Genomic DNA, 19,656 nt, shown 5'->3' on the forward strand with positions numbered 1-19,656 from the left:
CTCCCAGGCCACCACCCCCTACCGCTATCGAAAACTATCGATTTTTTGAATTGCGCGCCATACCACCTACACTTTTCCGTTTCTTTTTATATATTATCTCTGACAAAATTTTAAATTTAAATATTGTAAGTTGCCAAATGAAATGTAATTCTTATATTTTAATACGACGAAGATCATATATTAACATTATCAGATCAAATACTATTTAAGGCTGGCTAAATTTTTGATCTAGGTGTAGAACTCGTGTTGAGTCTCGTCCTTGCGCACGCTGGTCTTGTAACCCTTCTCGAAATCCTTGGCGTTGACCACATAACGATTCTCTCGCACCGCATGCATTCCTGCCTCCTGGCAAATGGCATTGATGTCGGCATTGGAGATCTTGTCGGGGCGAGCGATTATGTCCTCCAGGTCAACATCCTCGCCCACATTCATTTTCGAGGTGATTGTGGTGAAAACCAGGCGTTTCTGGCGACGATCCGGCAATGGGAACTCTATCTTGCGATCCAAACGCCCGGGACGCAGTAGAGCTGGATCCAAGGTATCGGCACGATTGGTGGCCATGATAACCTTAACGTTGGTGGTCTCATCAAAGCCATCCATCTGGTTGAGCAGCTCCAGCAGGATACGCTGCACCTCGCGATCCGCCCCAGTCTGGGCATCAAAACGCTTGGTGGCAATGGCGTCAATTTCATCGATGAAGATGACCGAAGGAGCATTCTGCTTGGCCAGGCGGAAGAGATCCCTGACCATGCGCGGCCCCTCGCCCAAGTATTTCTGGACGAACTCGGAGCCCACGACACGGATGAAAGAGGCAGTGGTGTGGTGGGCCACCGCCTTGGCCAGCATGGTCTTGCCGCATCCTGGAGGCCCAAAGAGAAGTACACCACGCGGCGGATCAATGCCTGACAAGGGATCTTTATAAGAAGGGAGATTATCTATACTGTGGACAACCTACCAATTTGCTTGTACAACTGGGCATGGGTAAGCGGCAGCTCAACGGCCTCGCGAATCTCTTGTTTCTGCATGTCCAAGCCCCCGATGTCCGAGTAGTTAACATCAGGTCTCTCCTCCGGCGTTAGCATCGATATGGTGCTGTCCGCCTCCGGCGGTACCAGGTCCACCAGGCAGTTGCTCTGCTTGTGGAGCGCCACCGACGAGGAGGGCTTCAGTTGCTCCCTGTCTATGGTGGACAGGACGCGAACGTAGTAATTGGATCCGGTGGTGGAGGCTACTATGCCATTGTTCTCGTCCACCGCCTCCAAGAACTGCCCAATGACCAATGGAACGGCCTTTATGCGTTTCACCTCCTCTTGGGCGTGGATGAACTCCTTCTTCAGGTTGCGCTGCTCCTCCTTGATGTAATCCTCCTGCACCTGGATGAGCTCCAGTTCCATCTGGAGCTTCTTGTACAGCACATACAGATCATTCGGGTCGAGACCCTCGTATTTCTGCAGTGATTTCTGGTGAAATTGAGCAATTTCCTCTTTAAGCAAACGCATTTTCGACTTGTCCCTGCAAAGTTTCGGAAGAAAGGAGAATGACTTGAATTTTCAAAAGCTAAATCAGGGTAGAGTTGGAGAGTTATCGACAACAGCTTGCTGAATAGCCTTTCACATAGGCGTAGGTAGGTACATTTTCAAAGGGGTACAAAATATATTCTAAATGAAATTGTACTTCAAAATTTTAGAAGTTATTTTAATAGAAAAAAATCCTATAAGAAAAACAACCTAACAGCATTCTGACATTGGGGCGTAGGTAATTCACATATAGAAGGGAATACAATTAGTTGTAAAATTGTAAAAGAGTATATGGACATAAGCTGAAAAAGGTTTTCATATTAAATAAATTATGCTAGGAAAACTTTTGTCACTTTTCCAACTTTTGCGTTGTCATGTGAATGGCAATCAGCTGTCGCGCCGACCTGTTGTTTTTCTTGCTCTTCCTTTTGTTGTTGTTGCTGCCTCCGACGTGGAGCGATCTATTTATATATCTATTTTGGTTTATTTTGGAACCACATATTCTCTTCGGCATAGGAAACATACATATATGCTGAAACATTTGACTTTCTGTGAAACGGTTAAGCATTTCTTCAAAGAAAGGTGGCCAAATATCTCATACATTGTGCAACGCCGGCTGGGATTAGAGGATTGACGTTGGATTGCATCGGCAAGACCAAGATATATAGATTTTCCAACGTCCAAGAAGATATAGAAATCGGTGTCAACAAAAATATGGCCATTATGTAACGCACCGATTCCTGCTCCAGCATATTTAGCACACTAGCGACACCCAAGGACCGGATCACCATGGACCTCCTGGTTTTCCTCACGGCGGCGGCCCATCTGGTCTACACGCCCTTTACCAAAGTTGAGGAGAGCTTCAATCTGCAGGCCATGCACGACATTCTGTATCTGCGCAACAACTTTACGCAGGTGAGAGCTTTGGGTTCTATTAATGAGTCAGCTTACTAATCCTCTTCTGCTTTTCAGTACGATCACCATGACTATCCGGGCGTAGTGCCCCGCACCTTCATCGGCCCGTTGGTGGTGTCCATGATCTCCGCCCCGTTCGTTCTGCTCTTCGAGACTCTGAGCATCAACAAGTTCTGGGCCCAATATGTAGGTAAAAGCAGCTTTTCAACTGGTAATTCTGGAATATTCAAATGAATCCGATCCCTTAGTGCGTCTTGTCCTGGCTGGAGTCATCTCGGTGGCCTGGTGCAACCTACGGCAGGCGGTGACCAAGATTTACGGCGTTGAAGTGCGTCTGTGGTTCACAGCCATCACCATCTCGCAGTTCCACTTCATGTTCTACATGACGCGGCCCCTGCCGAACATTTTTGCCCTGCCCATAGGTAAATATCAAAGATTATCTCTGCAATGTATTTTATTTAAATGTTTTAATATTTGCAGTGCTCTTTGCCATCGCCTATTGGCTGCGCGACCAGCACAAGCCATTCATCATCTGCTCTGGCATATCCATCCTAGTCTTTCGCTCCGAGTTGGCACTATTTTTGGGACTTCTGCTGCTCGTGAGCCTCCTGCAGCGCAAATTCTCCATTGACGGGTGAGGTGATCAATTATAACATACTATTTAATACTAATTTGTTTGTGTATAGCCTGCTCAAGATTGCTCTGCCGGCGGGCGTCTGCATTTTGGCCGCCACAGTACTGGTGGACTCATTCTTTTGGCGCCGCCTGCTCTGGCCCGAGGGGGAGGTGCTCTGGTACAACACTGTACTTAACAAGAGCTCCAATTGGGGCACTTCGCCCTTCCTGTGGTACTTCTACTCGGCTTTGCCACGTGCCATGGGTTCATCGTTGGTGCTTGTGCCCATTGGCCTCACTCTGGAGCCACGGATTCGTCCGCTGGCGTTGTCAGCTCTGCTTTTTGTCCTGATGTACTCTATCCTGCCCCACAAGGAGCTGCGATTCATCATATACGTGTTCCCAGTTCTTAATATTGCAGCAGCTTGCGGCTGCCAGCGCATGTGAGTTTTATTTAGTTAGCTCCATTAGAAGAAAGTGGTTCAAATATCTTTTGTTATCCTCTCCAGTTGGATGAACAGCGCCAAGTCGAATTGGCATAGCTTCCTGGCCCTTGCCTGCGGAGCTCACCTACTGTTGAATGTCGTGATGACAATCTTTTTGCTCGTCATTTCGGGCACTAACTACCCAGGCGGAGCTGCCCTTTCCCGCTTACATCGCTTGGAGAATGGCTCTCCAAATGTGTCCGTGCACATTTCCAACTTGGCTGCCCAGAGTGGGGTCTCCCGTTTCATGGAAATAAACGATGAGTGGACCTACAGCAAGGACGAGTCTATGAACTACACCCAAGCGGATCTGGAATTGTACACCCATCTCTTGGTGGAGGCAAAAAACAAGCAGAATACGGAAATATGGGCCTCTCTGCAAAACGATTTCGATACTCTGGAGTTTGTCGACTGCTTCAACAGCATTGGTATCCAGTACAATTCATTGCTGCCGGTGCGAGTTAAAACCAAGCCTTGCATTGGAATACTTAAGAAAAAGGCACAGCCACTGAAGGAAAAGTCAAAAATCAAGGAGAAAAAGATTAAAACCAAAGCGCCTGCAGTTGAGAAAGTAACTGCCCTGCCTACCGTTGAACATATTCCAAAGATAAAGGAAGAACCGAAAATCAAACCGACGCTTCAAGCAGATCTGGATGATGACGATGGCATAGTGGCAACTGTTGAGGAGATGTCCCTAGAACTGGAAACGAATATTGAACCTGAAGCTGAGGCTGAGGCAGAAGCGGTAGAAACGCCCACCAAGGAGATAAACTTCCATGAGCTGCGGACCCTCGCCTTGGGACAGTCGACCAAAAAATCACGAGCAGCTACCAAGCTGAAAATACGAAAGATTATCGAGCAGCACTACCGAGCCAAGGGCAAACAAATCGAAAACGACTCCGCGGAGCAGACTCAAAAAACCCCAGGTTCCCCTGGAGGACGCCCAGGATTGAGGCAATCTGTAAAATCCATCATTAAGCAGGAGAAGATCAAGGAAATGATCGAGCAGATCGCAACGATGGACCTCACACGCATCTGCGATTTGGAAAAGACATCGACAAAGGACTGTTTGAAACAGGTCATTGACAAAATAGATGATAGCGAAGGCTTGAAAACCAAATGACAAAACATAAAATATTTTTGAATGTTTTTTAAATTAAAAGATGAGTTTGTAAAAAGAAAACTAATAAAAACACAGTAATTTTTTAAATACAATCATGTTATTACTTTCTTTACGGTTTTAAATTATTTCAAATATTCGATTCTTAGCATAAGATTGTCTATTCAAATTGTTCAAACTATATCTTTTTTAGGATTTTGAATTTCCCGCCAAATTTTACAAGCTTTTCACGGAAATGGAACAAAAAACTTTTTTATTATTTAATTATAATTATACAAAGGCAATATTAGATCGCCAAATTTGGGTCAATCTAATTCTAATTCTAATTTTCTAAAAAATTAACTAAAAACACTTTAACATTTCTTCGTGATTCGTGTTTATGTATAATATATATAATATATTGCCCATCTCTAACGTGAACGCAACATTTAAATTAACAGTGCAGTACAAACAAACCTATTTTTTCGGCATTTAAATCCAAATTACAAATTCCCAGAAGCTGTTATCTATTTTATAAGGTGTGATACGCCGGCAACTGCAGATTGCGCCGCATGCGCATCACCCAAACCCTTGTAATTGTGTTTTTATCGCCGGGAAAACTCCCACGTAAACAGCACCCCCCACAATCATATGTTCTCTTATCACCTTCAGGTTGACCTCAGTCGAAGTGCAGAACTCGGAGGAAAAACAGTGCGCGGAAATGGAGCTGACTGGATGGGTGAAAAACTACGAGTGGGGCCGCAGGGGCATCAACTCGGCGGTGGCCCAACTGGCCATGGCCAATGATCCGGACTTCCGGCTGAACGAAGAGGAGCCCTACGCGGAGATGTGGATGGGCACGCATGTGTGCGGCGTGTCGGTGGTCAAGGAAACGGGGGAGACCCTGGACCGGGTGCTGAAGAAGGACCTGTCCTACCTCTTCAAAGTGCTGAGCATCAACAAGGCACTCAGTATCCAGGTGCATCCCAACAAGTGCGAGGCGGAGCGACTGCACAAGGAGCGCCCGGAAATCTACAAGGATCCCAACCACAAGCCAGAGCTGGCCATTGCCCTAACGCCCTTCCTGGCCCTGGTGGGCTTCCTGCCGGCCAGTGACATCCGGGACTACATCGACGAGTTCCAGCCCCTGAGTAAATTGATTGGCGCCGAGGCTGTGGATCAGCTCCACGAGTCACCCGATGGGCAGAGCGTTAAGCTGTGCTATGAAAAGCTGATGAAAACGGAGGAGTCGGTGATAGCCAAGTGCATTAATGAAATAGCCAAGAATTACCAGAAGGGTGAGCCAATCTAGGTAATCATCTCCTTGTAAACCTTTTTAAACCTTCTTTTCTCACAGAACTGAAGTCCAACGATCTGCTCGAGGTGTTCACCAAGATCAACCAGGACTTCCCCGGCGACGTGGGCGTGCTGTCGCTGTTCTTCCTCAACCTGATCCGCCTGAAGCCCGGCCAGGCCATCTACCTGGGCGCCAACGAGATCCACGCCTACCTGGACGGCGACTGCATAGAGTGCATGGCCTGTTCGGACAATGTGATACGCGCAGGCCTCACTCCCAAGTACAAGGACGTGGACCAACTGCTGAACTCTGTGATCTTCGACAGCGCCGAAAATGAACACAAGACCTTCATTCCGTACCGCATCGATGAGCAGGTCCAGGTGTATATTCCTCCAGTGTCGGACTTCGCTGTGATTAGTGTCAACATTGACCACTCTCTGGAATCTTACAAGCTGGCAATCCAAGCGTTTGGCTCCATATTGATCGTCCTAAAGGGATCCCGCACCCTGAAGCTGAAAACCCAGCAGGGAGACAAGGAGATTGTTTTGACTCGCGGCAGCATTGTGTACATTCCCGTCGAGGCGGCGCCGGAAATCGAGTTCGCCCAGGCCGAAGATTGCGACGAAGACTTCACCGGGTACATAGCAACCAGCAATTACTTTCGAGTGCCCTAAATTTCTCACTTAGCCTTAATCTTTGTAAAGTGCAATAAATCCACAATCACACACTCATTGCTGGTGAATTAATTTATTTTCAAATAATTGCAATTTAAGAGCTAAGAATGTAAGCTAGAGTGGCAATAGTAGCGATAAATAAGTTATCTAATCAATTGGCTATACTCGTCCGTAATACATTTAATAGTTAACGAGAAATATCTTGCGCACAAACAGGTAGTTTCTTAAACATTTGGGATTATTGCAATCAACAATTTCATGTACTTAAGCTACAGCTACGAAACTCGATCGGTTACATTCACTGGGGATTTAGTACGTATGGGTAAATATAATAAGCAATAGGTTCGAGTGCAAATCTAGAGTAATTATAATTCAATAGAATCGGTGCTTGGACTTTTGGGCTTTCGAAATACCCGAATACATGGCCTACTTAAAATGGGTTAACAATGGAGAACATAAAATTGGCTACGATATGGTTACCGCCCGTCTTTGTTTGCTTTTTCTTGTCGTCGCCCGGGGGTTGCGGTGGTTCTACGAATTGTAAATACATCAATTCACATATATCCATCTCAGCAGTTGCTTGGTTTGATTTCACAAAGTTTGGTAAAATGCTCAAAAAGTTTGTACCACAAAAACAGAGTACATCATACGGTAAATCTCATAATAAAATTGTTTCCGGCAACTTGTGGTCGCCATTTGTACACGAGTGTAGTAATAGTAAGTAGTTAGTATGTTGGTTCGCATATATATAGAGTTTTGTAGAAAGTAGTTAGTTCATCCGGCGGCGTAGCTCGTAGTGCTTTTAAGTAGATGGGTGGGTACCTGTTACGCTTGCGTCTGCCAGGAGTAGATACTGGTGGCTACTTGTATATGTATATAATATATGGTATATAGTAAATAACGCAATAACCACCTGCTACGGTTTGTGCCCACAACATTGGTTCGTTTCCCTAACAAGATAGAAGCGGAGGTGCCTGGCTATCGTGTTCACTATCGATTCGGGACGTGTCCTTTGTGCATATTTAACTCTTGAGCAGGTTGTTGGCGCGCTTGTTCACACCGTCCATGCGAATGTTGTTGGCATCGCCCTTGGCGTTGATGCGGTCCACCTGTTTGTTCTGGTTCTCCAGCTCGGAGCCCATGTCCAGGGCCATGTTGCGCAAGTTGCCCAGCATGGAGTTGACCTGTCCCAGGTTCTCGTCCATCTCGTCCTCGCGCGCATCGTTCGTGATCCTGGCCACATAGCCGGACTGCGGTGGAGCACCCATGCCGCCGCGTTCCCGCTCGTCGATGACGCGCTGCGGCTGGCTGGCGACGATCTTGCCATCGTCGTTGGCCTTCCAGGCGCTCTCGCCGTCGTCCTTGATGTTCACCTTCTTCCAGGGCAGCACGCAGATGCCGCAGCACTTCTCCATGCCACTCAGATTCTTCTCCGCCTCCCGCATGTCTGCGTTGATCCGGTCCATGCCCTCCTCGATCCGGTCCAGCTGCTCGCCCTGGTCGTCCAAGGCCACCAGCGTGCGGATGCCCGCCTCCTTGCTCTCGTCCATGAGGCTGAGCATCCGCCGTGTGCTCTCCAGCGATTCATCGGCCACCTGGCCGGACTTGAACTGCAGCTCCTGCAGCTCAGTGCGGGGCTCGGGATTTTCCACGGCGGCCATTGCTGGGTGACTTGGTGCGGCTGAGATCACTTAAGCTTTTAGCAAGTGGTTGCGAGGCAAGACGTTTGTCTTGTTGTTTTTGGGTGGGGAGGAGAAATCTGGAAATCTGACTCACAGTCGCGAAATGTAAAAACTAGCTTTTTTGTGCTGACTCAGTGTGCAACTACAGCGGATATGTAATTGGGGTGGGACTAAGCTCGATTGTGCTCGTTACGTAGGAACTTATCAACGAGTTTTAAGTAATTTCTTTGCGAAAATCTGATTTTTCACACACGAAATGCCAATTTGTATACATATGAGAATTAGAGTGACTGTGTTGCGGCGAAATCTTGCAGGAATGTGACCAGCTAACTAGGTAGTGAGCAAGGCTTGCGTCTATGCTAGCTGAAAATAATTTTATTTTTTGTAGAAATATTTGTGATCTAGTAACTGCGCTGGTATTATTCCTTAAATACAAAATAAATAAATCTTATTCAACTAAAATTTTCTACTTGATAACATCCCTAGCTGTGCAGTGAATAGTTAATAATAGTTTTGTTTTAATATCTCGAGGCCGCCAATTTATAACGACGCCGTTGCCATCTTCATTGCGCGCGCAGTGTTGAAAAGTGTGTTTGAAATATTAACGCTTTGTTTTTCGGTACAGCGTCGGTCTTCAGCTGCCCTAATTTTCTAATAACTGGACGTGTTTATTCGTATTTAATTTCCGCGTGGCCAATTGGGCATAGCATATAACTAGTCATGGACGATTCGCGCAGATCGGTGGCGGGAAAGGCAAGTATATAGTAGTTCTAGTGGGTGTTCGTATTCCTCCGCATATCTTAAAACTCTGAACCCGTTTGTCGTGGTCGTGCTAACAATTGGATTCCATTCCCCTGCAGATCGACGAGAGTGTCTCAATGTACCTATCCTTCGACACCGACGACACATTGTCCAACGCCAAGTGGCAGTCGGCCATGGTAACCCAGAGCAGCCAGATCCTGGAGGTGCACACCAGTAAGTTGGAGGCTATCGATGACAAGGACCTCAGGCGCACCGTCCTGAAGGATCTGCAGCAGCTGACCATCAGCGAGCCGGACCAAAACTCGCCACTCCGCCCCTTTGACAAGAGCGTTCTCAACCGGCACAACGCCCTGTGCTCCACTCCCTCCAAGGACAATGCGTCGATGGATGCGCAGCTTCAGCAACCCCAGATCATGACCATGGACCTGACCCACGTGGAAGACAAGGAGAACACCCTCCCGGATGGGGATACTCATGCTGGCGGCGATAACTCCACTTTGTCCAGTTCCGTGGACGTGACCGCCAATACGGTGAAGGCCAACACGCTGAAGATCGAGGACGCAACCATGGACGATGTGTCCTTGCAGGAGGCTCCGAAGCCTCCGGCCCCAAGCCAAGTGTATCCTTTGAGTGCCAACGTGGTGCTAGAGAATATCACTGAAGGTGAGTTTGTGCGTTTGGAAGATTGGGCCCTTTTAACCATCTTAGTTTGCAGTTTCCAACGAAGACGTATCCATGATAGCCTCGCCTTCAACTGAAAAGGAGGTGGCCCAGGTCACCGAGGTAGTAAACGAAGTCTCGGAGCTAATTGCCAAGGCTTTGAAGATGTCCAGCGACTCTGTGAAGCCATCGGCCTCCAAATTGAAAGTGGAGGTGGGCAAGAAGAGGCAGTCCATGACCTCCACTTACTCGGGGCCCCTGCCACGCCCTCGGCGCTCCTACATGCCCACCGCCAGTGCAGAGACGCGCACCTATTCCTTCAAGCAGCGTATGTCGGTGGTGGTCAAGACCACGCTTAATAGTCCAGCCCGTAAGCTGAGTGCGGGCGGCGGCTTGGCCGTGAGCCGTCGCAGCTGCCTACCCGTCTCCAAGTTGACCAAGGGCATTAATCGCAAGTCACTCGCTGTGACCAGCAGCCGTTCGCCGCCGAAGATCACCACGAAGGTGGCCAAACCGCCAGTTAAAAGCATTCCCGACTCTGTGTTCAACTGCAAGAACTGCGGAGCCACCTTCCGCGTAAAGTCACTACTCGATATGCATATGCGCATGCACGACTTGGTGGAAAACGGACCCAAGACCCTGAAGCGACTGAACACCAATCCACCACCGGCTGCAGCGGGCGGCTCTAAGAACCGCTGCAAGTTCTGTGACAAGAACTTTGCCTTGGAGCGCGCTTTGCACATCCATTTGATGCAGAACTGTGACAAGATACCGCCAGTCGAGAAGCGCAAGCTGGATTTCACAGAGTTGAACCACGAAAAGAAGGCCCAGCTGCCAAAGATCGGGGCTACCAGTGTGATCAACCAGCCAGCGCCAATGACAATGCCGCCGAAGCCACAGCACCGCATGAGCACAATTCCAAGAATGGGTAAGGTTTTATACAAAACAAGCAGATCACTTAAGTGAACCGAAATTTTTCAAACTAAATAAGTTTTTTTTTCTAAGCCTTGCCAGCTTGAAGTTCTTCCCAGATTAAAAGTAATATTTTCTGATTAACAGCTTCCTCGAATGTGCCCCAGCCGATGGCCCCACCATCCGCCAAGAAGGTTCCCAAGAACGTCGCGCATGCCGGCGTCTATCGCACTCCCACAAAGACTGTGCCCTGTCACATTTGCAAGCAGTCCTTTAAGAGCATACTGGAATTCACCAAGCACAGCATGACCATGCATGCCAAGAGCCAGCTGAAGAAAGTGACTGGTGGAGAGGACGCACAGAGTGCTAAGGATTAAATCAAACGATTCGTGTGTAGACTAGTCTAGGTCTAAGTTAAATGTACTTTAATCGTTCCCAGTTTAAATGCACATTAACATAATCACTTGCTCTTCTTTTCGGGCGGTGGCTTCATGTCCACACCCTCGGTTTTTATGTCCAGAGGTCCTGTGGCATTGTTCAGTTCGGAGGCGTTTCCCCCTGCGTTCACGTCGTCGCCCGCTGGCAGCGGCTGCTGGAGATTCTGCAGCATAGGCGGTATGGGTGGGGGAAATTTGCGCAGTAGTTCGGCGAGCAGCATGTCCACACGCTGCTTCTGGAACAAAGTGCCGCTGTTTTCATCCTTCGCCGCGTTGGCGTCCTTCTTATCCGTCTTGGATTTATCAGACACTAGAAGTAGGACGTTCGATTAGGCAAAGGTTTTTAAAGGGCCTCGTTCTCGGTTTAAAAATGTAGTCCGAAAATGGCGATATACTTATGTATAATCTACGTACAGACTTTGTTGGAGGAGAAGTCCCAGGTGTAACCCTTATTGGGATGGTAGCGGGCATAGCTGCTGGCTTCCTCGAAGGCTGATTGCAGGTTGACCACTGTGTTGAGCTGGAAACGTGGCCATTAAGCAGAAGGTTTGATCATCCGAAAGATTATACCTACTATTCGGGCATTGATGACGTTGGCCAGATCGGGCGCCTTGTAGACGGTGCCTCCGATGATGTAGTAGTCGGCTATGGGTGTGGCCTCCGAGGGATTGTGCCGGTGCTGTTTACGGATGACATAGAGGATAGGCTCCGCGACGTGCAGCAGGATATACTCCAGGCCGATCATGTTGCTGGAATAGGGAAAGGCGGGTTAGTATCTACTGAATTATATGGTGGGTTTTACATACTGCAGGTGCTCCGGGCCCAGACGCTGCATCCGTACTGTCTCGTTGTTGCACATGTGGTCGTAGAAGGGATTCGACTTGCGACAGAAGTAGTCCATGACGCTCTGCGGGCTCAGGGTGGCCATCATCTGGGTGTCGTGCCAGGAGAGGCGCAGGTGGTCGTTGGCAATCTGTCGGCTGGCCATCGTGGACGTGGATGATGCACGTGCTCCTCAGCGGGACGTGGATATGTGGATGTGGGAAGTGGCTGCGAGGGCCACTGCAACTGCACCGTTTTCTCGCTTGGCAATGACAACGACTAATTTGTGGGTCAATGACGTTGAGAGCGCTTCTTTTTCCTATTCCTATTCCTAGCGATCGCTTTGTTTACAAGCTATTTTCGGCCGCACGCTGCCAATTGGAAACTGTCGGTGGCACTTTTTTGATTTATTTGTTGTGTAATAATTAATTTAGCAGGCTGCGGCGCACGCTGCTCTCGCTCGGCCCACTCCACGTTAATACTGTAAGTTTTTGACCGGTTTCTTATCCTCTGTGGCGTGTTTTTATTGTGTTTTCTACTTGTGTTTTTGCTTCGCGCTCGTTAAAAAAACCATTTTGTTGTGATTTTCGCTTGGCCAGTTGCTTGCGCTTTGCAACACTGCTTCGCTGGCTGCCATAGTGCTGGTTAGTGTCCGAGCAACGCCGGGGTGGCAGCGCTGTGCTTGGGACGGATAAGAAGAAGCAGCAGGGCAGGCGTATGCGAAAAAGTTTAAAAATAAACAAATTCCGTTTTAAATCAAACTGATATTCAATTTTCCGGGCGCGCAGTCAAGTCGTAGCAGCCACACACACACACACACATACAAGGAAGAGTGAGATTATTAAACAAAATTTGCGCTCTCACACGGAACCTCTGTTCTTGGACGTCGCCTCATCAATATTGGGAACCATATCAGTTCGTTCTGTTCACTTCGTCGTGGCGCACGGGAATCAGACGCCCAGCAGCGCAAAGCTCTTGCAATGGTAACCATATCATCTATATTTACATATATCAGTTATTTCGCCAGTTACCGCATCGACATTGAACTCCAGACCTCCTGTACATAGAACCACCCGCACAACAACAGAAACTACACCTCGCCACCCACTCATCTGTGTGTGCATATTCGCTTATGAGCAGTGCCTATACCAGTCAAGGTCGTACGATTCTCGGCCAGGCGCACATACGAAAACGTTCTTTTTTTACGCCTCACCTTGATTTTCAACTATATGTTCGTGCGTGTGTGTCTGTGCCGTTTCCATGGCTGCCAGTCTTTGTTTATTCCAATTCCACCTGGGATATCTTGAATATCCGCTGTAAATAACCGCCCAAGTGTTGTGTGTGCCAGGATCAGTGTTGGCAAGGCTACTAGTTTTTTGTACCTAGGTTGGGTACAAGGTACCTATGTATTATGTTTAAAAGATAAAAGTCCCAAAGAATCATTAAAAATTATCAAGAACTATAGAAAATGTATATCGACAAGATCCAAAATCTTGAAGCCTATAAACTTTTTCCAGATATAACTCTTTAAAATGTTAGTTAAGTTAAATAACCATAAATAACATCATATAGATTTACTTGTTCCCATGCTAAACTAAAAGTAGGTTGTAAAATCTAGACTTAACATCGATTTATAAACTTTAAATTGAACACGAGTGAATATTCCTGGGTACAAATATCTACGTATTCCCCCAACACTGGTCAGGATGATCTCCGTTTCGAAACAACTCAATTCTATTCTCTTCTAGATTGTCGCACACTTTATAGGCTCAAGAGGATCCATTCCAGATCCGAGCCACAGTCCGTTTCAGCGAAATGCGCTACATAAAACCGGAGCCGTACTATGAAGTAAACGATCAGCAGAACCAATCTCTTGCAGCCTCTAAGCCCAAAACCCCTAGAAACAAACAATCTGACCATCTACCATTTACAGGGGTTACCACCATTCAATGTCAGCGGCAGCCCGTTTAACGTGGTGCCCATCCACAACTACCCGGAGCTGATGAAGGACACATGCGCCCTGATCAACGCCGAGTGGCCGCGCTCGGAAACGGCGCGCATGCGCTCCCTGGAGGCCTCCTGCGACACCCTGCCCTGCAGCCTGGTGCTGACCACTGAGGGCATGTGCCGTGTGATCGCCCACCTCAAGCTCAGCCCGATCACCTCGAAGAAGAAGGCCTGTTTCGTGGAATCCGTGGTGGTGGACAAGCGGCACCGCGGCCAGGGATTCGGCAAGCTGATCATGAAGTTTGCCGAGGACTATTGCCGCGTGGTGCTCGATCTCAAGACCATCTACCTGTCCACCATCGACCAGGATGGATTCTACGAGCGCATCGGCTACGAGTACTGCGCTCCCGTCACAATGTACGGGCCGCGCCACTGCGAACTGCCCAGTTTGCAAAATGCCAAAAAGAAATACATGAAGAAGGTCTTATAGACATCAACGCCAGTAGTAGTGGGCTTAGCCAAATTGGGCCGTGCCGAGTCCGATCAGAGAGTGGCAGTGAACTAGTCAAATTGGCAAACGCTTGAAATTCTTTACGGGTTATACCTGCCAGCAGCTGCTCCGAGCCATAACCTGTGGACGCCAGGCAGTCTGCCAAATGCAAAGTTGATAGGATTGCCTCGTTTCCGTTCCACAGGCGAATTGCGAGGCGGCAAAAGCTTTTAATTCCATTACACCGATAAGCAACCATTCACCAAACGCTTGTGTTGATTTTTGAATATTACTTTCCGCATGTATTTTGTAAACTTTTTGGTTCTTTTTGTATGACAAAGGTGACCCTGGGCTGTTCGGTACATGTATAAGGCTAATGTTAACCTAATCCTAAAACTGTTTAGCTATTATCGTTTGTTATAGTTTTGCTCAAGCGTGTGCGTAATTGCTCCTAGACGAATATCTACCTGCCTGCGATGATAATAAGAAGCTCAAGTATCTTCCAACGAAACATAGCATATAGACAACATATCGAGCCTTAGCATTAAGCACCCAACGAAGGCAATAACTTCCAATAAAACGTGTAGAAACTTAAGGTCCCCATCTGTTGTTGTTCCTGGGCGGAAGTGGCGACGACGGAAACGCCTGTCTGGCAAAGATGAGCGATGTGCTGCGATGCATCCAAGCGTCCACCTCGTGCGGCAGATGACAAGTTCAAGTTCACGGCGGCGACGTCTATAAATTGATGTTATTTTTGCGCAGCCAAATTTGACGGGGGCTCGGTGCCCAAATGGTTAGTGCCCGCCCAGCAAGCGTCATGTTAGTGTTACAGAAATAAACCGCAGTGATGTAAGGCAGATAGAGATCGCTCTCTCTCTCTCGGCTGCCAGAAATCCGACGACTTCCCCTCGCAATGGGGCTGTAGCCATAGAGACTGCAACTAGGGTGCGGCGTGCGGCTCTCCGAAAGCGGAAGCTGTTGGTTGATCTCTGCTGGCTTGGCCGGGGCACGGTGATCTTTTATGGTTACACATTTTTTAAATACCTGCCTGGCGTTCGGCGCGACAGGTGCTAATGGGGCGACATTTCAATTGTCCGTTGCCAAAGCGAATCCGCACGTAAATGCAATTAAATTCGTATCTTCTAAAATGGAAAGTTTATTGTGCGCTCACATTACATACAGGTATGTAGACATTTGGCCGATTAATAGGACTGCGACAGGAATATCAAATTAAATTTGTACGTCTCCAATGATCAGTTGCAATTGGTTCGAATCCCCATGGATGATGGATTGTTCTAGGCACTTTTGGGTGCCTTGCCTATGCCGCACACCTTGCCGTAGTGCTCTGGCTGCTCCAGACTGTCGATAATGAACTTTCCGAGATCGTACTTGGACACCAGGCGCCCAGGAGCCTCATCATGCACCACAGTGTAGGCGGTGGACGGCTCATCGGCGATGTGCGGCGGCAGGATGGCAATCCAGTCAAGACCGGAGGCCTTGGTCAGGTCCAGCATGCGCTGGTGCTCCTCATTCAGGCGGTGGAACACGGCGGGCACCTCGTTGAGCGGGCGCAGAAGGAACGAGGACATGACGATGGAGAACTTGGTGAGCTTGGCCTCCTTCATGGCCTTGATGAGGTTCTCGGTTCCGCGGGAAAGCTCAGTGGTGGCCTCCAGCTTGTTGCGGGTGCCCAGAATGACGGCCACCGCCTCCACTCCCTCGATGAGGCGCTGCACATCCTCGTAGTTGGTCACATCGCCCTTTACCAGTTCAACTTTGGACTTGAAGCGTTCCGGAACGGTCTTTTCGGTGCGATAAAGCAGTTTTACCGAGAGGCCTGCCAAGAAGGCAAGGGATTAGTAGGGGGTCTTCGATCTGCGGGGTTACCTACCCTTCTCCAGGGCGCGATCCACGGCGCACTCGCCGGTCATTCCAGTTCCTCCAATAATAGCAATGCGTTGCATAATGCGGCTGTTCATAAATCCCTGGAAATCGAATGCGTTTAGTCCAGTCTTGGGTGTGCAAATGTGCAGTCTCACCTGTGCTTCAGGTGCTACTTATCTATCAAAGGTCCAAATCAGAAGTGAATCCAGCGATTGCTTCGAATTCTCACCTCACCGGCTGATTATTCTACCTCTCCCTCACACGCATAAAGCAAATAAATATACAGTGATCTGTCTAGTGAGTGAACTTAGCTTGTGTGAAAGTTTCCCAAGAGGTAACAAGATCTTTATAAAATTTTAAATATTTACGTTACATTTACATTTAAAAAGTTATTATTTTTAATAGAAGCCTATTATTATGTTCACTGCATCGAGTCACCACTGTAAGTGCAATACGAAAGGTATTTTTGTATAGATTACTGACCGCCCTGATGATAATGTACATCATATCTGGCGATAACAATTTTATTTACAAACGTTACTGCTCATTGTCATGGTGATTAACATTAAAATTAAAACGTATTATAGTGCAATTTTAAATTAAGGCAAATTTTCTCAGTCTGGCAACCTTGCCCGCTCCGTTCAGTGTTGTGAAGTCCGGCGCAGTCAAAAGTTTAACCGCCAAGACGTTACGCATGGGACTCCGATTCCTCGGAATAGGGATTATCTGCCGGGTTTTTGACCCTCCTCAGCGTTATTCCCAGCTTAAGTTCACTTAGGAAGTCACCACCGACTGGCTTACGTTCCGGGCGCGGTTTTATACCGCTTATGGTGGCCGCCTTCTGATCCACTTTCTGTAAGTTTCAGGAGATGATTGAGTTTTCTGGTATAATAAAGCTTAATCTATAATACCTTGAGTGCTACGCCTTGTCGGATGCTCGCCAGAAAGGCGTCCCTCGGGTCTCCGCCAGAGGAAGCAGCTGGGGCAGCCTTGGGTTGTGACATCTGCATTGGAGGCGGTGGTGGAACTCCCGCCAAGCCACCTGGTGGAGGTGGCGGCGGAGGAGGTGCTCCTCCCGCAGCGGCAACTGGCATTGGAGGCGGCGGCGGAGGAGGTGCTCCTGCAGATGCCGCAGCAGGCGGCGGCGGAGGAACTGGAACTACGGCACTGGGAGCCCTTGTGTTATGCACCGGAAGAGGAGTCACATAAGCAGGGGAAATCCTCGAAATCGGCTTGGCTGGAGGAGCAGGAGGTGCTGGCTTGACAACTGGCGCAGGCTTGGTCACTGGCGCATACTGCACTGGGGACACGGCATACAGTGATCCACCGGAAATCGTTGAATTCGTGTTTGGCACTATTGTTGGCTTTGGAGGCGCTGGCGGCGGGATGCGCATGGAGCCCACCTTTCGCTGCGGCGCGATGGTGGCATAGATTTCATTGGACACTTTGGGAGCAGCCGAAGGACGCACTTGGTGTATATCAATAGCCGCTGGATAGCCATGTGTGTTCTTTGCCATGACCGCTGACGGAGGCGGCGGAACCTTCGGTCTGTTCACCTGCTGCTGCTGGACCTGAACGGGAATCACCGTTCCCACTTCCTGCTGTCTGAAAGGCGTCGATGCAGCCGGTGGTGGACCATTCAGATCCATATCTGAGATGTCCACAAACCGCGATGTCAATGAGGCGTAGTTGGAGAAGTTCGGAGCAGCCGTAGGCCTCGAAACGTTGGCCATTGGCGGCGGTGGAGGCGAGGGCGGAGGAGTGATCTGGTTGTTGGTGGAAATGGTGGCATAGAGAAGCGGCCTGGCCGTTTCCTGGACTCTTGGTTGATCCTGGATATCACTCTTTGATGGCTGAAGAGACAAAACAAGGTATTAAGAGACTCGACTCAACTGCAATCACCTACCATCCATGTAAAGTTGGAGTGAACAATTTTCTTGATCACATCCTGTCGTCGCATGTCGCTGATGTCCGCCTCCGTGATGCCCCGCTCCATCATGTACTTCCTTAGCACCTTGTCGTTGGAGTCGGCGTTCAGGTCAAATGCATTTCGAGTCCGATCCCTTGTCACATCGCCGGAAACGTGCTGAAAGTTGACTGGTCCGCTGATCTCGTACTTGGAACCCTTGTTGCTGACCAGGACGCTGGTGGCGAAGCTGGGTCCCGCAAGAACCGCAGAGGGTGCGCCCGCATACCTGTCCAGGCTGTTCGAGGAGGAGGAGCTCTTCATGCCGTCGATACTTGCGTTGGTGCTCACGTTGTCGGCGTAATAGGGAGGTGGACGAACTGCAGGCGGTGGATGGGCGAAGACGTCGGTGCTCACTTGCATGGAAGGAGGCTGGAAAGAGAAGAAACGGCTGCGTTCAGGACAAGGCTGTGCATCGGGGATCACTGATGTAACTGATGCTGATGAGGAGGGATGCTGCAGGACATTACCACCCAGTAACCGGGGCCCTTATTGCTTCTAATTATGTCATAGACGTAGGCGCGCCGCATGATTGCCGGCAGACGATCGAGGTCGTCGGACAGGTTGGCCTTCCGCAGGTACAACTGGAGCATTTCGTCGCCGCCCTGGCCCCGCAGATCGAACGTCTTGCGGAAGTCAATGGCCCGGCCCTTTAGCTGCCGAAACTCCACGGGCTCGGAAATGTAGGCGTATGTAAGATCCTCCATGGCGCTGGAAAAGCGGATACGTAGTTGGAAGCTGCGTTAGTAGGGCTGCAAAGGAGGTTTCCGACCACTGGCTTTGTCTTGAATCTCGCTCCGTAGCCGCTGTGCGTCCACAAAGCCCAGCGGCATTATCTAGTAGCCAGTTTGCAGATAAGAATTGCTGGCGCAACTTGGGTTTTTTATCAATTTCGGATTCGGATCGCAGTGGGCCTTCGCCGCGGTGACTCATCGCCAGTTCCAGTTACCAGGTAACCCGGCTAATTCAAAGCCCGTGGGGGAGAGCAGGATCAGAAGGAGATCTAGATCTAGAACGGCAGCAGGCAGCGAGGATCATCAAATACCAATTACCGTGTGCACCGAAGAGCTGTATGCAGGGATTCTGCAGGCCTAGACTGGACAGGATTGGATTGGCAGGCGTTTGAACGGCACAGAGAACCTTGTGGGACTGATTAACGACGGCGGTATGTCATGTTAGGCACTGCGTTTACTCATTTCGCGAAGCGCCTTATCTGGAGCCGAGGCGCTGGAAACTGATAACTGGAGGCCAGTAATCACCTGGGCCAGCGACGCCGACTCCGACAGCCTGAGCCAAAGGAAAACATAAACAATCAAAGTGGAGTAAACTATATTTTGGTATGGAGGGCTACGATATGCGACTTGGCTGTCAAATGTCTTGCCGTGCAGGTTGGGTAAGTCCAGAATCAGGTAACTTACTAATGACTAATGTCTGCAAAAAGCGGAAACCACGTTATGGGCTATAATTATCGCATTCCAAGAGAAAGCACCTT

General features: G+C 48.9%; 9 protein-coding genes across 12 annotated transcripts; 4 read left to right on the forward strand and 5 right to left on the reverse strand.

Annotated features, from left to right (window-relative positions):
• Positions 1-130: 130 nt before the first annotated feature.
• On the reverse strand, positions 131-1,609 carry Rpt3R (Regulatory particle triple-A ATPase 3-related). The gene is made up of 2 exons (XM_036818543.3): positions 956-1,609; positions 131-902 (listed from the first exon to the last, which is right to left on the reverse strand). The coding sequence occupies exons 1-2, from the start codon at positions 1,497-1,499 to the stop codon at positions 229-231; spliced, it is 1,218 nt and encodes a 405-aa protein (XP_036674438.2). The 5' UTR covers positions 1,500-1,609; the 3' UTR covers positions 131-228.
• Positions 1,610-1,947: 338 nt separating this feature from the next.
• Positions 1,948-4,747, forward strand: Alg12 (Alg12 alpha-1,6-mannosyltransferase). The gene is made up of 6 exons (XM_017075436.4): positions 1,948-2,432; positions 2,490-2,622; positions 2,681-2,854; positions 2,913-3,066; positions 3,119-3,490; positions 3,557-4,747. The coding sequence occupies exons 1-6, from the start codon at positions 2,307-2,309 to the stop codon at positions 4,653-4,655; spliced, it is 2,058 nt and encodes a 685-aa protein (XP_016930925.3). The 5' UTR covers positions 1,948-2,306; the 3' UTR covers positions 4,656-4,747.
• A 285-nt stretch (positions 4,748-5,032) lies between these two features.
• Mpi (mannose phosphate isomerase) lies at positions 5,033-6,659 on the forward strand. Of its 2 annotated transcripts, none has more exons than XM_036818731.3 (3): positions 5,033-5,170; positions 5,304-5,929; positions 5,989-6,659. In XM_036818731.3, exons 2-3 carry the CDS (start codon positions 5,353-5,355, stop codon positions 6,600-6,602), a joined length of 1,191 nt encoding a protein of 396 aa, XP_036674626.2. In that variant the 5' UTR covers positions 5,033-5,170; positions 5,304-5,352; the 3' UTR covers positions 6,603-6,659. The 2 variants fall into 2 exon arrangements, with proteins under 2 accessions (XP_036674626.2, XP_036674627.2); XM_036818732.3 differs by having other exon boundaries at positions 5,095-5,224.
• Positions 6,660-8,584, reverse strand: Snap24 (Synaptosomal-associated protein 24kDa). The gene has a single exon (XM_036818733.3). It carries the CDS (start codon positions 8,261-8,263, stop codon positions 7,625-7,627), a length of 639 nt encoding a protein of 212 aa, XP_036674628.1. The 5' UTR covers positions 8,264-8,584; the 3' UTR covers positions 6,660-7,624.
• Positions 8,585-8,789: 205 nt separating this feature from the next.
• LOC108010584 (uncharacterized) lies at positions 8,790-11,081 on the forward strand. Its single transcript, XM_017075468.4, has 4 exons — positions 8,790-9,037; positions 9,145-9,709; positions 9,762-10,634; positions 10,766-11,081. Exons 1-4 carry the CDS (start codon positions 9,005-9,007, stop codon positions 10,993-10,995), a joined length of 1,701 nt encoding a protein of 566 aa, XP_016930957.3. The 5' UTR covers positions 8,790-9,004; the 3' UTR covers positions 10,996-11,081.
• Positions 11,005-12,458, reverse strand: MED6 (mediator complex subunit 6). The gene is made up of 4 exons (XM_017075472.4): positions 11,862-12,458; positions 11,630-11,804; positions 11,470-11,575; positions 11,005-11,365 (listed from the first exon to the last, which is right to left on the reverse strand). The coding sequence occupies exons 1-4, from the start codon at positions 12,041-12,043 to the stop codon at positions 11,079-11,081; spliced, it is 750 nt and encodes a 249-aa protein (XP_016930961.3). The 5' UTR covers positions 12,044-12,458; the 3' UTR covers positions 11,005-11,078.
• A 105-nt stretch (positions 12,459-12,563) lies between these two features.
• Naa80 (N-alpha-acetyltransferase 80) lies at positions 12,564-14,909 on the forward strand. 2 transcript variants are annotated; one of them, XM_017075443.4, is made up of 3 exons: positions 12,564-12,860; positions 13,626-13,725; positions 13,811-14,909. In XM_017075443.4, the coding sequence occupies exons 2-3, from the start codon at positions 13,693-13,695 to the stop codon at positions 14,312-14,314; spliced, it is 537 nt and encodes a 178-aa protein (XP_016930932.3). In that variant the 5' UTR covers positions 12,564-12,860; positions 13,626-13,692; the 3' UTR covers positions 14,315-14,909. The 2 variants fall into 2 exon arrangements, with proteins under 2 accessions (XP_016930932.3, XP_065722043.1); XM_065865971.2 differs by lacking the exon at positions 13,626-13,725 and having other exon boundaries at positions 12,570-12,860.
• Positions 14,910-15,446: 537 nt separating this feature from the next.
• Positions 15,447-16,495, reverse strand: LOC108016218 (flavin reductase (NADPH)). Its single transcript, XM_017082848.4, has 3 exons — positions 16,354-16,495; positions 16,206-16,299; positions 15,447-16,151 (listed from the first exon to the last, which is right to left on the reverse strand). Exons 2-3 carry the CDS (start codon positions 16,291-16,293, stop codon positions 15,610-15,612), a joined length of 630 nt encoding a protein of 209 aa, XP_016938337.4. The 5' UTR covers positions 16,294-16,299; positions 16,354-16,495; the 3' UTR covers positions 15,447-15,609.
• A 211-nt stretch (positions 16,496-16,706) lies between these two features.
• Positions 16,707-19,637, reverse strand: Whamy (WHAMM and JMY related). Of its 2 annotated transcripts, XM_017082847.4 has the most exons (5): positions 19,217-19,637; positions 18,635-18,875; positions 18,105-18,536; positions 17,110-18,051; positions 16,707-17,051 (listed from the first exon to the last, which is right to left on the reverse strand). In XM_017082847.4, exons 2-5 carry the CDS (start codon positions 18,869-18,871, stop codon positions 16,887-16,889), a joined length of 1,776 nt encoding a protein of 591 aa, XP_016938336.4. In that variant the 5' UTR covers positions 18,872-18,875; positions 19,217-19,637; the 3' UTR covers positions 16,707-16,886. The 2 variants fall into 2 exon arrangements, with proteins under 2 accessions (XP_016938336.4, XP_070851945.1); XM_070995844.1 differs by lacking the exon at positions 18,635-18,875 and having other exon boundaries at positions 19,217-19,500.
• Positions 19,638-19,656: the final 19 nt, after the last annotated feature.

The sequence above is a fragment of the Drosophila suzukii genome, chromosome 3, assembly GCF_043229965.1.
Source record: "Drosophila suzukii chromosome 3, CBGP_Dsuzu_IsoJpt1.0, whole genome shotgun sequence".
NCBI classification, from domain to species: Eukaryota; Metazoa; Arthropoda; class Insecta; order Diptera; family Drosophilidae; genus Drosophila; species Drosophila suzukii.